The sequence below is a fragment of the Salarias fasciatus genome, chromosome 6 (assembly GCF_902148845.1).
Source record: "Salarias fasciatus chromosome 6, fSalaFa1.1, whole genome shotgun sequence".
NCBI classification, from domain to species: domain Eukaryota; kingdom Metazoa; phylum Chordata; class Actinopteri; order Blenniiformes; family Blenniidae; genus Salarias; species Salarias fasciatus.
In genome coordinates, this window is record NC_043750.1 from 30,751,650 (window position 1) to 30,765,778 (window position 14,129).

General features: G+C 52.5%; 2 protein-coding genes across 2 annotated transcripts; one reads left to right on the forward strand and one right to left on the reverse strand.

The window, feature by feature from the left end:
* The first annotated feature begins 308 nt into the window (after window positions 1–308).
* Window positions 309–7,966, forward strand: LOC115390633 (calpain-2 catalytic subunit-like). The gene is made up of 21 exons (XM_030094557.1): window positions 309–679; window positions 1,155–1,224; window positions 2,102–2,220; window positions 2,322–2,455; window positions 2,736–2,907; window positions 3,050–3,133; window positions 3,214–3,299; window positions 3,445–3,519; window positions 3,649–3,809; window positions 4,707–4,876; window positions 4,982–4,993; window positions 5,076–5,287; window positions 5,536–5,572; window positions 5,681–5,746; window positions 5,824–5,881; window positions 5,964–6,028; window positions 6,138–6,206; window positions 7,203–7,281; window positions 7,356–7,472; window positions 7,547–7,605; window positions 7,820–7,966. The coding sequence occupies exons 1-21, from the start codon at window positions 443–445 to the stop codon at window positions 7,841–7,843; spliced, it is 2,106 nt and encodes a 701-aa protein (XP_029950417.1). The 5' UTR covers window positions 309–442; the 3' UTR covers window positions 7,844–7,966.
* aars2 (alanyl-tRNA synthetase 2, mitochondrial (putative)) lies at window positions 7,808–13,636 on the reverse strand. Its single transcript, XM_030094552.1, has 22 exons — window positions 13,342–13,636; window positions 12,178–12,366; window positions 11,944–12,089; window positions 11,677–11,868; window positions 11,421–11,565; window positions 11,210–11,346; window positions 11,025–11,133; window positions 10,919–10,957; window positions 10,728–10,842; window positions 10,520–10,647; window positions 10,305–10,443; window positions 10,061–10,230; window positions 9,865–9,978; window positions 9,631–9,771; window positions 9,417–9,554; window positions 9,232–9,335; window positions 9,046–9,154; window positions 8,843–8,968; window positions 8,658–8,768; window positions 8,499–8,585; window positions 8,313–8,426; window positions 7,808–8,223 (listed from the first exon to the last, which is right to left on the reverse strand). The coding sequence occupies exons 1-22, from the start codon at window positions 13,561–13,563 to the stop codon at window positions 8,056–8,058; spliced, it is 2,943 nt and encodes a 980-aa protein (XP_029950412.1). The 5' UTR covers window positions 13,564–13,636; the 3' UTR covers window positions 7,808–8,055.
* Window positions 13,637–14,129: the final 493 nt, after the last annotated feature.

The following is a 14,129-nucleotide window of genomic DNA, read 5'->3' on the forward strand; positions in this document are numbered from 1 at the left end:
GCACTTTAGGGATTAAATCAGTGGAAAAGTGTTTTGTAAATAAACTTAATTCCCTATTTTTATCGTCTGTCTGAATGAAGGATTTTGAGTGTGACGAGGCTCAGTCAGGTGTCAGAAACCTGAAAGTCTGAATTTTTCTGGTCACATTCATATCTCGGCTGTAGTTTGGGGTTACAATTTGTAAGATTTGAAGTTTTCGTCGCAGAAACTTCTTTGTTTCCAGCCTGAAGTGTCCTCCCTGCCTGGTTTTGTTTTGAAAGCGGAGGTTTCCGTCGCCACGCCCTTCTTGGCATCAGAACACCTGCGTATCCTGAGAGGCCGCTCCCAGACGCAGCGGGGCTCCTCAGGGCTCGCTTCAGCACTTCTCCAGGACTCTCCGGGATTCTCCAGGACTCCTCCAGGACTCTCCAGGACTCCTCCGGGACTCTCCAGGACGGGCAGCATGGCCGGCATCGCGTCCACGCTGCAGCATAACCGGGAGAAGAGCCAGGGCATCGGAACCAACAGCCACGCCGTCAAGTACCTGAACCAGGACTTCGAGAGTCTGCGGCGGCAGTGCCTGGAGAGCGGCTATCTCTTCCAGGATGAAACTTTCCCGGCCTCCGTCACCTCTCTGGGCTTCAACGAGCTGGGCCCGGGCTCCTTCAAGACCCGGGGGGTGTCCTGGATGCGGCCCACGGTGAGTCCTGAAACCCCGGGGGCAGGAAGTCAGACCCCGCAGGCTTTCCCCAGCGTGGGACCGATAATGGATTATTTTATTTAATCATATAATATGATATAATCTGCATGCAGAACGTTTATTTTCACACCTGGGCTTCTGCTGGGATCAGGACCTGATGGTGTGATGTGGATCATATGGAAACCAGTCTGAGAAATATTCAAATCCTCTCGGATTGACAGTACCAGAGGATGCATCATTTGGTTAATTATTCATATATTTATATTTATAAACATTTCTTTGGATTAAAAGGAATAAAGAGTCTAATATCACACATTAATAATGTTTCTTCCAATGATATTAATAACTGGAACATTATGATCATAAGTACAGGGTTGTTTTTATTCCCTTCTGTGTCATGTGTTTGTTTGGGGTCTGGTTGCCATGGTGACAGACTGCCCCTCCAGGCCCTGATGTGATGTGTGTTTGCGTGCAGGAGATAACTTCGTGTCCCGAATTCATCGTGTCCGAGGCCACGAGGACGGACATCTGCCAGGGCGCTCTGGGTGAGGAGAGTCTCCCATCAGAGAAACCTGATGAGCCGGTTCCAGAGCAGAATCTGAGTCAGGCTCACCCGGAGGGGGCGGGGCTACCTGCTCCTTCACACCTGTTCAGAGCTCCACCCCCCCCTCCAAAACAAGCTTCACACTGACAGCACACAGCACTCTGTGTGTGTGTGTGTGTTTCTTTTAAAGGTTGAACCTTATACCAGATGAATTTAGCAACACATTTGTTTTTTGTTCCATTAATCTCATGCATGCGTGTGTGCACGCACACACACACACATACACAGTGTTGCAGTGCAGCAGCAACACTCATACAAATCTGACCTGTAAAATTCCATTCAGCTGGGTGTGTCAGTATGTGTGTGTGTATTTTGTTTGTGTGTGGGTGTGTGTGTTCTGTCTGTATGCATGGGTGGTTCTGAGGTTGCCGCTGGCAAGTGTCGTCTTGTCGACGCAGAGTGTAAACACGCGTCGGGGCGGCAGCTCCCTCGGGAGAACCTGAAGCTGAGATTCAAACGGACGCAGCCGCACGCCGGCTGTTCTCATTCAGTAACTTTCACCCCGGTTAAGGAAGTTACTGACAGTCGTGTGGCTACCGTCCGTCACTGGTACATTTTAAGTAGTGGAAGTACTCTAGTAGTTTCTGCAGGCAAAAACCACTTCCTGGTTTAAGTTCCTGTGTTATTAATCTGAATTTGCATCAGTCAGTGGGCGGAGGATGGCATTGACATTTGAGAAACTGAGCTACTGATTACATAAATTTTACTCTACTGGTAAAAGAAGTGGAGTTACAGTTGGGATTTCTCCGTGAGGACTTCTTCACAAACACAGTGGAACACACTCACACACTCTGCTCGTCCTGGTCGTCCTCCTTCAGGTGACTGCTGGCTCCTGGCTGCGATCGCCTCCCTGACCCTGAACAAGGAGGTCCTGGCTCGAGTCGTCCCTCATGGACAGAGCTTCACAGACGGATATGCTGGCATCTTCCACTTTCAGGTACAAGCACCAGAGGAAGCTAGCTCACTATAGACGCCGGATAAAAGCTCACACCTCCCTCTCTGTCCCACTGTCTTCCATTCCTCCTCGTGAACCTGCAGTTCTGGCAGTTCGGTGAGTGGGTGGACGTGGTGATTGACGACCGGCTGCCGGTCAAAGATGGAGATCTGATGTTTGTCCACTCGGCCGAGGGGAGGGAGTTCTGGAGCGCCCTGCTGGAGAAGGCGTACGCCAAGTAAGACCCGAATACCTGACTCTGGACTCGACTGTCCAACACCTTCCTGTCCCTGTTGACATGTTGGATTTGGATGATGGGCGTTAGTTTTTGAGGTGTTTCTGCTTCCTGTCAGGTCGTTTGAGCTTGATGATGACGGCCAGATTATGTTCAGCTGTACGAACACGTTGACGCTAACGCCACACCGAGCTGCCTGTGTCTTCAGCTGTCCCGTGTCCTTTGTTGTACCTGGGTGTGTTCTGAGTTGTGTGATCGGGTGTGACTGTTGCTGTCACTGCAGAGTGAACGGGTGTTATGAGGCTCTCTCCGGAGGATCGACCACGGAGGGCTTTGAGGATTTCACCGGCGGCATCGCTGAGGTCCACGAGCTGAGGAAGGAGAACCCTCGTGTGCTGTTCCACATCATCCAGAAAGCTCTCAACAGAGGGTCCCTGTTGGGCTGCTCCATCGATGTAAGAGGGGGCTTTTGTCCAGATCAGTCACAGTCAGGTTCAGAGCAAAATTGCTAAATCTGTCAAATGTCAAATCATTAGCTCAATATTTTTTTGGGTTTGTCTCAGACTTCACCCTGCATTTGTCATTCAAACATTTCAGATCACCAGCTCATCCGACTCAGAGGCGGTCACTTATGAGAAGCTGGTGAAGGGCCACGCCTACTCACTGACAGGTGCAACTGCGGTAAGCCCCCCCCAGTTGGGCTTCAGGGTGCAGGTAAAAACCAGGTGAGTACGCTATAACACTGGCTGCCGTGGCTGCAGGTGGAGTACCAAGGGGAATTGGAGGAACTGATCCGGATGAGGAACCCGTGGGGTCAGGTGGAGTGGACCGGAGCCTGGAGCGACAAGTAATCTCAAACTTCCACCACATACAAAATGAAGATAAACGGATGTAGACAAAAAACATGTCCTGAAACAGTGTTAAAATGAAATACTGCTGTGTGTCTCGTATGTCCAATGACCTCGACCTTGTGACCTTGTCTGTGTGTGCAGTTCGGCGCAGTGGCGTTACATCAGCGATGAAGACCGAGAGCGTCTGAGCCATCGCTCTGAGGACGGAGAGTTCTGGTAAGGCTGTGTGTGTGTGTGTGTGTGTGTGTGTGTGTTTGTGCAGTCACACTCTTCTGTCTCAATGTTTCTGTATGCATGGTACACCTCTGTGTCTGAGCGAAGTGAACCCCGAGCTCTGTCTTGCAGGATGTCCTTCTCAGACTTCTGCCGTCATTACTCTCGGGTGGAGATCTGCAACCTCACTCCTGACGCCCTGACGGACGACAGCATCTCCAAGTGGGCTCTGTCCAAGTACGAGGGCAGCTGGAGGAGAGGGTCCACGGCCGGAGGCTGCAGGAACTACCCCAGTTAGTACAACAGCAGTTACATGTCAACCAGCTGCTCATCAGACAACACTTCCAGGGTTTTTTGATCATTTCTTCTCTTTTCCTCTCCTGACTGGTCCTCCTCACCTTGTCAGTTAAGTGAGGAACTTTAACATGGATGAATATCATTTCTCCAGTGAGCTGCTGACTCTGGTTACCATGGGGCTTCCAGAGATTTAGGAAGGCTACAAACAGAGTGTGGTGGAAGGTCCTTGTGTTTCATAAACTACATTTGAAGGCAGATATTGGTATTGTTGTTAGTCAATACATCCAGTAGGGGGCAGTAGAAGACGGTGAAGGTTGGTATAATTTGGTACAATTTATCTAATCCAAATATCCATGAAACAGATTTACAGCGCTAAAATGACATCTGGTGGGATAACTTCTTTCTTTAAGTTTTGAACTTAAGGATGTTTCTGAACTGTGGACACACCTGAAGCCTTTCTGTCCTGCTGTCCAGCTGAGGACATGCTGGAGATTCGTTTGCATCCAAACACATAGCTTTTCTTTGAAATAACCTTATTTCCTGTTGCCTCCTTTGTTCCTTTTTCATAAGCTATACTGCTCCACACTGCCTCCACTGGTTATCAGTGGTATTACTCTGCTAGTTACACATCTGGAAGCCACTTGGAAACAAAATGAACACGGAAGACAGACAAAAGTGCCTCCGGTATCTGTCTGAGGAAGTGTCAAGCAACCTGTCCACAGTGTGGACATTCAGTCAATGATCGCCCTGAAAGCAGGTTGCAGTCAGGACCAAATAAATCACTTTTATGATCATTTGTCAAACAATTTACTGGCAGAGACGACTGCAGTATGAGTTGGACGTGGAGGTGGTTCATCACCTGAACAACACTTGACGGTGGCTCTGATCTGCAGACTCCTTCTGGACCAACCCTCAGTTTGTGATCCGCCTGGACGAGGAGGACGACGACCCCGATGACGGAGAGGCCGGCTGCAGCCTGGTGATCGGAGTGATTCAGAAGAACCGGCGCCGCATGAGGAAGATGGGCGAGGATGTGCACACCATCGGCTTTGCAGTCTATGAGGTGAGTGGAGCGAGGAAGAGGAGTCTTCTCCAGGTTTCACGTGTGAGTTCCTTTTGAATTCTGCCGCTTTGATCAAACTGAACCTGTTTCATTCTTGTCATTCAGGTTCCTGATCAGGTGAGCCTCGTCAGCGCTCGCAGAGGTCGGCGTGTCGGTGGAAGCTGTGATTGGTTGGAGTTGACCCGCGTCTCCCTGTCAGTTTTCTGGTCAAAGGAACATCCATCTGAACAGGAACTTCTTCCTGCGGAACTCCTCGGCTGCTCGCTCCGAGACCTTCATCAACCTGCGGGAGGTGTGCACCCGCCTGTCTCTGCCGCCCGGAGAGTACGTGCTGGTCCCATCGACCTTTGAACCCAACAAGAACGGAGACTTCTGCGTGCGCATTTTCACCGAGAAACAGGCGGACTTCCAGTAAGTGATGGTAGCACCCCTCCTTGTTCTCTGACAAGGAGTTTAACAAATAGAATTGGTATTTAAACAGTCCTCCTCATCATGCTGTTCATATGTTAACATCATAAGACCAAGACCGCACATCACAGCTACTTAAACACTTAAAGCAGGATGTTTTCAGATCTGAGCTGACTGACTGCTCCTCTCACTCAATTTATCCAAAAAATTCTAAATACAGCGTTTGACAAAACACCTCTGTTTGTTTTCAGAGAGCTGGACGACCCCATTGAGAGCAACGTAGAGAAGGTGAGACCCTGATCCACCTGTTTGTTTTCAAGCGTCTCCTTTACGACTGCACCTGAGGATTATGGGTATTGTAGAATTGATACTGGAAGTTTTGCTGTCTTGACGCAGATCGACTTCGATGAGGACGACATTGACGACCGCTTCAGGGGTCTGTTTGGACAGCTGGCCGGAGGGGTGAGCTGCCTGGAACCGGTCTGAGAAGCAGAAGTGACCGATGGAGCTGCTTGATCTGAGCATTTGTGTTTCTGCAGGACGCCGAGATCAGCGCCTTCGAGCTGCAGAGGATCCTCAACAGGGTGGTCACCAAACGTAAGAGTCACTCCAAGTCAGACTGTTCTCTCTCTCTCTACCATGACTCTTTAGGTCAACGCCGTGTCCCTCTGCTCCTCAGGGTCTGACGTGAAGACGAGTGGCTTCAGCCTCACGACATGTCGTAACATGGTCAACATGCTGGATGTATCCTTCACTGCTGTTCACGGCTTTAACTGTGAAAATCCCGTCTCTTAGTAGAGCTCTTACTGTGGTCGAGCCTTGATGGCATCACTTCCTGAACCCGTCGCTCCAGAAAGACGGCAGCGGGAAACTCGGCCTGGTGGAGTTTAAAATTCTGTGGACCAAAATCGACAATTACCTGGTGAGTTTACCCACAACCAGAGGTGGAGCGTGGGTCTCAATACAGAGGGGGCGGAGCATTCTCGACGGACCCTTATGATAGTAATTTTACCATTCAAACAATCCCTCATGCTACCATCAAACAACACACTCACTTTTATTGAGTCAAGCAAACCTATATGCCTCAGAAAGCAGAATAAAGTCACAAACTTGTTCTGAAGAACAAATACACACACACACACACACACACAATTGCAGCCTGACAGCTGTCAATCTCAGAGCGTCCGCTGTCCATGGTCCTGAAAGCTCAGATTAAAAACTCACTGGGTAAATCTGTACCATCTTTGATCCAGCTTAAATATAAAATGAACACAGCTGGTCTAAAATTACACAATCTATTCAGATAGATATAGACACAGCGATCTATATCTTTTGGAATTCACGTATATTAGAGAAAAAAATAGACTCGGCGGTCTCTTATAGTTGAGAGCAACACAAGGCACATTCAAATATCCAGGTGTTTAAGACCACAGCATTCTGATAAAGATAATATTTTTGAAGGTTTCACTGACTCACCAGTGGCTCCGATGTTAGGTTTTGGGTAGTACTGCTAGCGGCTAGCATAGTGTTTAGCATACTGTTGAACTTCCCTCCAAAGAGTTCAGATCAAGTGCAAAAGAAAAAACTCGTTCATGCCGCACAGCCAATCAGCGCTGGCTTACAGCTCTGATGCATTCATGGACACTCATAATGTAAGAATTGGCAAATCGGAGCCCACAATCATATGTGTATACCTTCTCACACACACTGCACATTTTATTATAATAATTTATTTACGAGTAAATGTGAACACACCACATGAAACGGGGCCCTATGACCTTGTGGGCCCTGGGCCAACCGCCCCCTTGCCCCCACTCTGGCTCCACCACAGACCAAAACTGAAAAATTCAGTCATAGAACGTCTCGATATTTTACACCAGAAGAGAAACCGTTTGGACTTTGTGCTGTTTGTTGCCAGAAAGTGTACCGGGAGCACGACGTGGATAACTCCGGGACGATGAGCTCCACAGAGATGCGTGTGGCTGTGGAGGAAACAGGTAGACCGCCCGTCGGTTCGTTCACGCCGTGGCCACGTACTGACGCTCCCTCTGCCCTCTGCTCTGTCTGCCAGGCTTCCGTCTGAACAACCCTCTGCATCAGATCTTGGTGGCTCGGTACAGCGAGCTAGACCTCACCATCGACTTCGATAACTTTGTGGGCTGCATGGTTCGCCTGGAGAACATGTTTGGTGAGTGTCGACTCAGCAGAATCCTCGCTGCTGGCTCGCTGCTCCTCTTGACGCTCTTCTTTCTCACTCTTTAGACACGTTTCAGTCGATGGACGAAAGTGGATCGGGAACCATCCGGCTGAACTTCTCGCAGGTATGAAACCTCCACAGCTAGAACAGCAACTAGTTAATGAGCAGAGCTGCTGTCTCTCACTGTTAAGATGACATATAAAGTAGAGAACCTGCCGAGGAATATATATATAAAACTTTATTCTCAGTAACTTTTACATTCTTGAAAAATTCTTTGTACCAAGTGGACAAAAGTCACAAAACCACGTCGTCCATATTTGGACGTCTGTCTCCTTCAGTGGCTCGAACTGTCTCTGCTGTGAGGACGGCGGAGCAGCCTGACCCCGGCCCGGACCTGCAGAGCCACCTGTGTGCCCTCCTGCTCTCTGATTGGTCAGATGGTGTGTGACTATATACTCATAATAAAGTGGTGACTGAGTAGTACAGATGATTCCTTTTTCTTTCCACAAAAAAGAAACCTTTATAAAAAAAAACAAAGTTCTATCAGAGGCCGCACAGCGGCCTACTGACGCTATCATCGCTGTGTTGTACGGCGAGCAAACTCCTCCGCCCACCGGAGAGCCTCGGACACATCGCTGCAGTTCCCCATTCCCTTGGCGACCACCGCTGACCCTCCGGCGTTCCCACCGAAGTGATGACAAACGGCCATTGCCCAATCGGAGGCAGCGAGGATTGGCGAATCCTGTGGAGAGACGGCCTGTCAGAGAACGCCCATTTTCTAATTTGAAATTTCAGAAAGGCCCCGCCCTCCATGAAATAATCGGACGTCACCTTTGGAACTTGACAAGCACAGAAAACTTTCCCAGAATCCCTCTGGGGAGCCAGCAGCATCACATGGCTGAGTGGCGCGGCGGAGCTGAGCTGGTTCACGGTCTTCATCAGCACCTGGAACAGCCCCGGACAGATTATTCAGATTACAGCGACGGCTCGTCGGTTCACAGAGTTACGGTTTCGTACCGACAGAGAGTCTGTCTCCACGTGATCCACAAACACATCTTTCAACTTCTCCCTCTTCTCCAGCACCTCCTGAGCCTTCACTGCAGCCTGGGCAAAGCATGATGGGGAAAAGTGTTAGTGTGTGTGCATGTATGTGTATGAGTGTGTATGTGCACGTACCTCTTTGGCTTCAAGCTTGCGCAGGCGGGTGTTGGCGCTCCTCTGCAGGGCTTTCAGGCGTGCCTGCAGTTCCTTGCGCTGCCACTGGGGGATGGGCGTGTTGTCCACAGCCTGTCAGACAGCACACGGGGTCAAACGGCCGCCACGCGCCACCCCTCCCACAGGCTGCAGTGTGACGGGCTTACGTCAGAGAGGACGCCGACCTCCTTGGCGAGGCGCCGGGTGGCGTCGATGGTTGAGGGCGTGCCGTCTGACAACCTGACGGACAGCGAGTCCACTTCCTCTGACAGAACGTGTCCCGCCTCCCGAGCCTGGTCACAGCCAGTCATGAGACGACTGTTTTCAGACAGAGCTCATGCTCACTCACTCACTCGCTCACTCCTCTGACCTGTGTGGCTTCCCGTCCCGTCACGGCGATGATCCGGCTGATTCCTCTCACCATCTGCCTCTCTGAGGTGATCACCAGGTCCTCGATGTCTGCGGTCCGCAGCAGGTGGCTGAGGACATCCAGCGGAGTGAGCGAGTGAATGAGTGAGTGAGTGAACGGATGTGTACAGCCGTGTTTCAGTCTCACGTTCCGCAGCAGAGCTCCACAGACGTCTCCCGGGCCGTCTGGCCGTCCAGCAGCTCCGAAACTGGAACCTCCAGAGACACCACACGGACCGGGTCGGGATACACCTGGAACACACACACACACACACACACACGTGGAACACATGTACACACCTACGAACACACACACTCAGAATGAGGAGAGACCTCGTCCACCGTCCTCAGGCCTGCGATGCTGCGAGCGGCCTGCAGGGGGACCTCCTGGCTGTGGACCACCTGGTTTTCTGAGATGATGATACTGATGAGTTCTTCAAGCTGCTGCAGCTGAGAGCTGCTCAGGGAGCCCTGGAGACGACAGGCAGAGGGTCACACACACACTGACAGGAAGGCCACACACACACACACGGCCAGCTGTGCTAACCTTGATGCTGCAGTCGAAGCGCAGACGGTCGGCGGACACGTGAGATCCCCTCTGCTGCGTCGACGGGCCCAGAAGTTTCCTCAGAGCGAAGTTGAGCACGTGAGTGGCCGTGTGTTTCACCATACAGGACAGCCGGTGCGCCTGAGACGAGAACCACCACCCACCAGAGGTCAGTACGAGCTGCCCGATGCGCCGCGATGTTGCAGCAGAGCAGCGAGCCGTCAGTCTGGTTACCTGGTCGAGGTGAAGCTGCACCTGGTCTCCGATCCGCAGGCTGTCCGCCGCAACCGCCTGGTGGACCACGTATCCCCCGGCTTGGACCACCGCCTCCACCGGATACAGCACATCCTGAAGAGAGATCACAGGCCTGCGGTAACCTGGACGGCGGCACACCGTTCCCATGATGCACCTGTGTGCGTCACCAGCTGACCTGCAGCCCGTCCCGGGTGAAGTACCCTCGGTCGTGCGACTGACCGCCCTGCTCGGAATAGAAGCAGGTCCGGTCCAACACCACCCCGCAGCGCCGACCCTCCCCGACCTCCGACACCAGGGCGCCGCCGTCATACAGAGCCAGGACGCTCGCCCGGCATGTTGGGAACACTGTGCGGGGTCGGAGGTCGCAGTGTGAGCGTAATCAACGCCCGTGCAGGCGGGACTCGGGTCGACTGCGTTACCGTATCGCCCGCGCTCCAAGCGGTAGGAATATTTGAGGCCGTCGTCGCTGTGGGGGACCCCGAGACGCCGCAGCTCCGCCAAGCTGACCACGTCTAGCGCCTCAGGGGACGCGGCGCCCGCAGGCAGGTCGGCGTTCGCCTGGAAACCACCAGTAGAGACGGATCAGCAATCACCTGAGTCCGCAGCAGCAGGGTGCAAGTTAAAAACCGTCTACCTTCTGGTTCTCTGCGATCAGGCGGTCCAGCTCCTGAGAGTCCACCCGGACCCCCGACTCCTCCAGCATCAAGTCCACCAGGTCCAGAGGGAAGCCCAGGTCCCGGTGCAGAGACCAGGCCACTGAGGCTGAAACACCGGACGCTGTGTTACACGGAGGGCAGTGAACACATCGCAGAGACCGTCAACACATCACAGCGGTCACTGACCAGGGAAGACTTCCTGTTTGGACTTCATGCGGCCGAGCGTGCGCCGGATCAGCCGGCTGCCCTGCTGCAGGGACGACAGAAACTGATCCTCGTTCTCGTTGATGACATCGATCACCTGCGAGACAGCAGCCGGTGACGACTTCCTGTGGCGTCACTCACCTCGTGCAGCCGCCACGCGACAGAAAACTCACGCGATCCTGCTCGCGGCGCAGCTCCGGATACGTGTCGCCCTGCAGCAAACAGACCGTCAGCGGCTGCGGTGCGGACTCGGAGAGGATTCTGGGAAACGCAGTTTACCAGCAGGTGTGTGACGGTGGGAACCAGGCCGGCCAGCGCTCCCTGAGGAGTCTGAAGGACCTCCACACAGAAACGGACCGCCCGCCGCAAAATCCTCCTCAGCACCAACCTGACAGAGGATAAACTCAGTGACTCCGCCCCCAGGTGACGTCACAGTGCCGACAGCTGCCCGGAGAGCCACTCACTCGGCCCCAGACATGCCCGGGTGGACGCCGTCAGCGATGCACACCGCCAGAGTCCGGATGTGGTCGGCCACGACTCTGTAAGCCAGATCCACCTGCCCTCCGCTGGACCCGCCCTCGTACGGCCTCACCCGCGACCTCTGAGGACACAGCGATCATTATGCCGGAGCTGACCGCGGAAACGGGCGGTCGTCACGGCGACAGGCGTGGGTACCTGGTGGATAGCGTGCAGCAGCGGAGTGAACAGGTCTGTGTCGTAGTTTGAGGTTTTTCCCTGCAGGACGCTCACCAGCCGCTCCAGGCCCAACCCGGTGTCCACGCTGAACCGGGGCAACAGCCGCAGGCTGCGGTCCGCCTCCCTGAGGACACACACTGGTTGTTGAAGATACAAGTTTATCTGGTCTGAACCAGTTTCATGTGTTTTTCAATAAGTGAATCTGGTCTGAGGTGGAGGAGCTGAGGGAACAAACCGGTTGTACTGCATGAAGACCAGGTTCCAGATCTCCACCACCTCTGGACTGTCGGCGTTGACCAGCATCGCGGCGTCTCTGCCGCCCACGTGGTCATAATGGATCTCGGTGCAGGGGCCGCAAGGGCCCGACTCCCCCATCTCCCAGAAGTTGTCTTTCATCCCAAAGGGCCGGAGGCGCGCGGGGGGGACGCTGAGGAACGGAGCGGAGGTCAGCGCAGCCTCAAGCAGCCCGGTCTGAGAAGGGGGCGCACCGATCTGGACTCACCCGACGTCCAGCCAGATGAGACGCGTCTCCTCGTCAGCTGGGAGCCCGGACGCGGCGTCCCCGCCGAAGTAAGACACGTACAGTCGGTCCACAGGGATCCCATAATGCTCTGTGAGGAGGCTCCACGCCATGTGACACGCTTCCTCCTGAAAACACCCGAAAAGGTTCAGAGGACGCCCTCTGACAGCTCTGAGCGCGAACAGGAAGCACCGCCCCCTCTCCTGTCCGTCTCACCTTGAAGTAGTCTCCAAACGACCAGCTGCCCAGCATCTCAAAGAACGTGTGGTGGTATCCGTCTCGGCCAACGTCGTCCAGGTCGTTGTGTTTCCCACCGGCTCGAACGCACTTCTGGCTGTTGACCACCCGGCGGTAAGACGCCATCTCGCTGCGGGGGTCCACCGTTCCCAGGAAGATTGGCTTAAACTGAACAAACCAACAAAGCAAATCTCTGATCTCCGACATGCCGTTGAACTGGCCGTGCAGAGCGTTCACGAGCTTACAGCGCACGGTCACATCTTAAACCTGATATATGTCATTTATATGTAGAATATAGAGCTTGGGTACCAGTAGTGAGCACAACAACCAGTGTCTAAGCATGATAACCGAAATACACCATTTTCACTGGTTGACCGTGGCTGAAGTATCTTTTTCATCTGGTGTAGAACAATAGAGACCCCATCATGTTATAATTTATCTGTCAATATTTCAAGTTCTGTTGTGTAATCAATAAAGAGTACAAACTTCTTATCTCTGGAGGTGGTGACTGTTTCCATTAATTGAAGAATCCTGGATCCTTTTGTGTTTCTTACTTTTTTGATTCATGGACAGTGTTTATCAGAAAGTGTTTTGAAGGCTTTCAGAAATATTTCATATGCTGTGTCAGTATTTTGTTCTTTGATCACTGAATCCCAGTTCTGATACTGCGGTTCATTAAATGCCAGTGTTCCTCTGACCTCTCGGTGGTCTAATGTTCAGTTTTTCTCTTTTGTAGCTCAAGTCTGATGCTGTTAGTTCAGTAAAAACCGGTGAATCCTCTACTGTCCACTGACTGTGATGACAGGTTGATCCAGAGGTGGTTGCCGCCTCTCTCCAGTGACAGGACCCAGATGTTACCTGAGCGCGTGCAGCTGCGGCTGAGTGACAGTCACGATGTGACACGTTCACCAAACAACCACAGAGCCTCACAGAAAGTACGAAGACTTCAAACTTCACTGTGATTCATCCAGACAACTCCGGACTTCTGTCGGGTTCTTAATATCTGCTGTTAGCGCACGAGAGGAAGGCTGTCACCAGTTAACAGGGAAGCCGATTGATCCAAAACACCAGACCGGACCAGAAACGCCTTCAGCTCTGACTCAGTAACATTCAGAATGGTTGAGCAGTCCTCTGTTCTCTGACCTGATTCATGCCGGCGTTAACGAACAGCAGGCTGGGGTCTCCTCGGGGACGGACCGGGGAGGACGGGACCAGCAGGTGTCCGTGTTTCTCCGTGAAGAAGTCCAGAAAGGTGCTGCGGACCTTCGCGGCAGGCAGCCCGCTCAACAAGCGCGGAGAGGCGGGCTGCCGGAGGCCCGGTGGTCCGCTGAGCGGCCACAGCCGCCTCGGTAGCAGCCGGTACATGTGGAGCAGAAGCAGATCAGGACCGGGACCAGATCAGGACGACCATGGATACACACAGACGACCCCGTCAGGGACAGCAGCGTGACAAGGCGCATGCGCAGCTGCGTACTGTCAACACCGCTTCTTCTTCTAAGGACATTGAAACATGAGAAGCTTTACCGCCTCCCGATGGTCAAACTGAGGGACTGCAATCATATTAGGGCCCCTGTTTGATTCCTTTGATTTGATTCAACTCTTACAAGAACTTACAAGAACTTCTGAATGTGACATGACAAGCTCGAAACACACAAACATATTAATGTTGAATTGTGTTATGTAGTCACGGCCGTGCATGTCACCTTTAGTTATATTGTCCTTTTATCAAATCAAATCAAATCAAACTTTGTTTGTATAGCAACGCAAAGTGCTGAACAGTAAAAACAGTAATAAAAACAAAAGAATAAAAACCGCACACAAACACTCCCAATTTTTTGCGCACAACAAAGCAGAGGAGACATGGCATGGCACTAAGCATCATGGGAAAACACTACCAGTGGGGCCGTCCACACCAAGGCGAAGGTCATTAT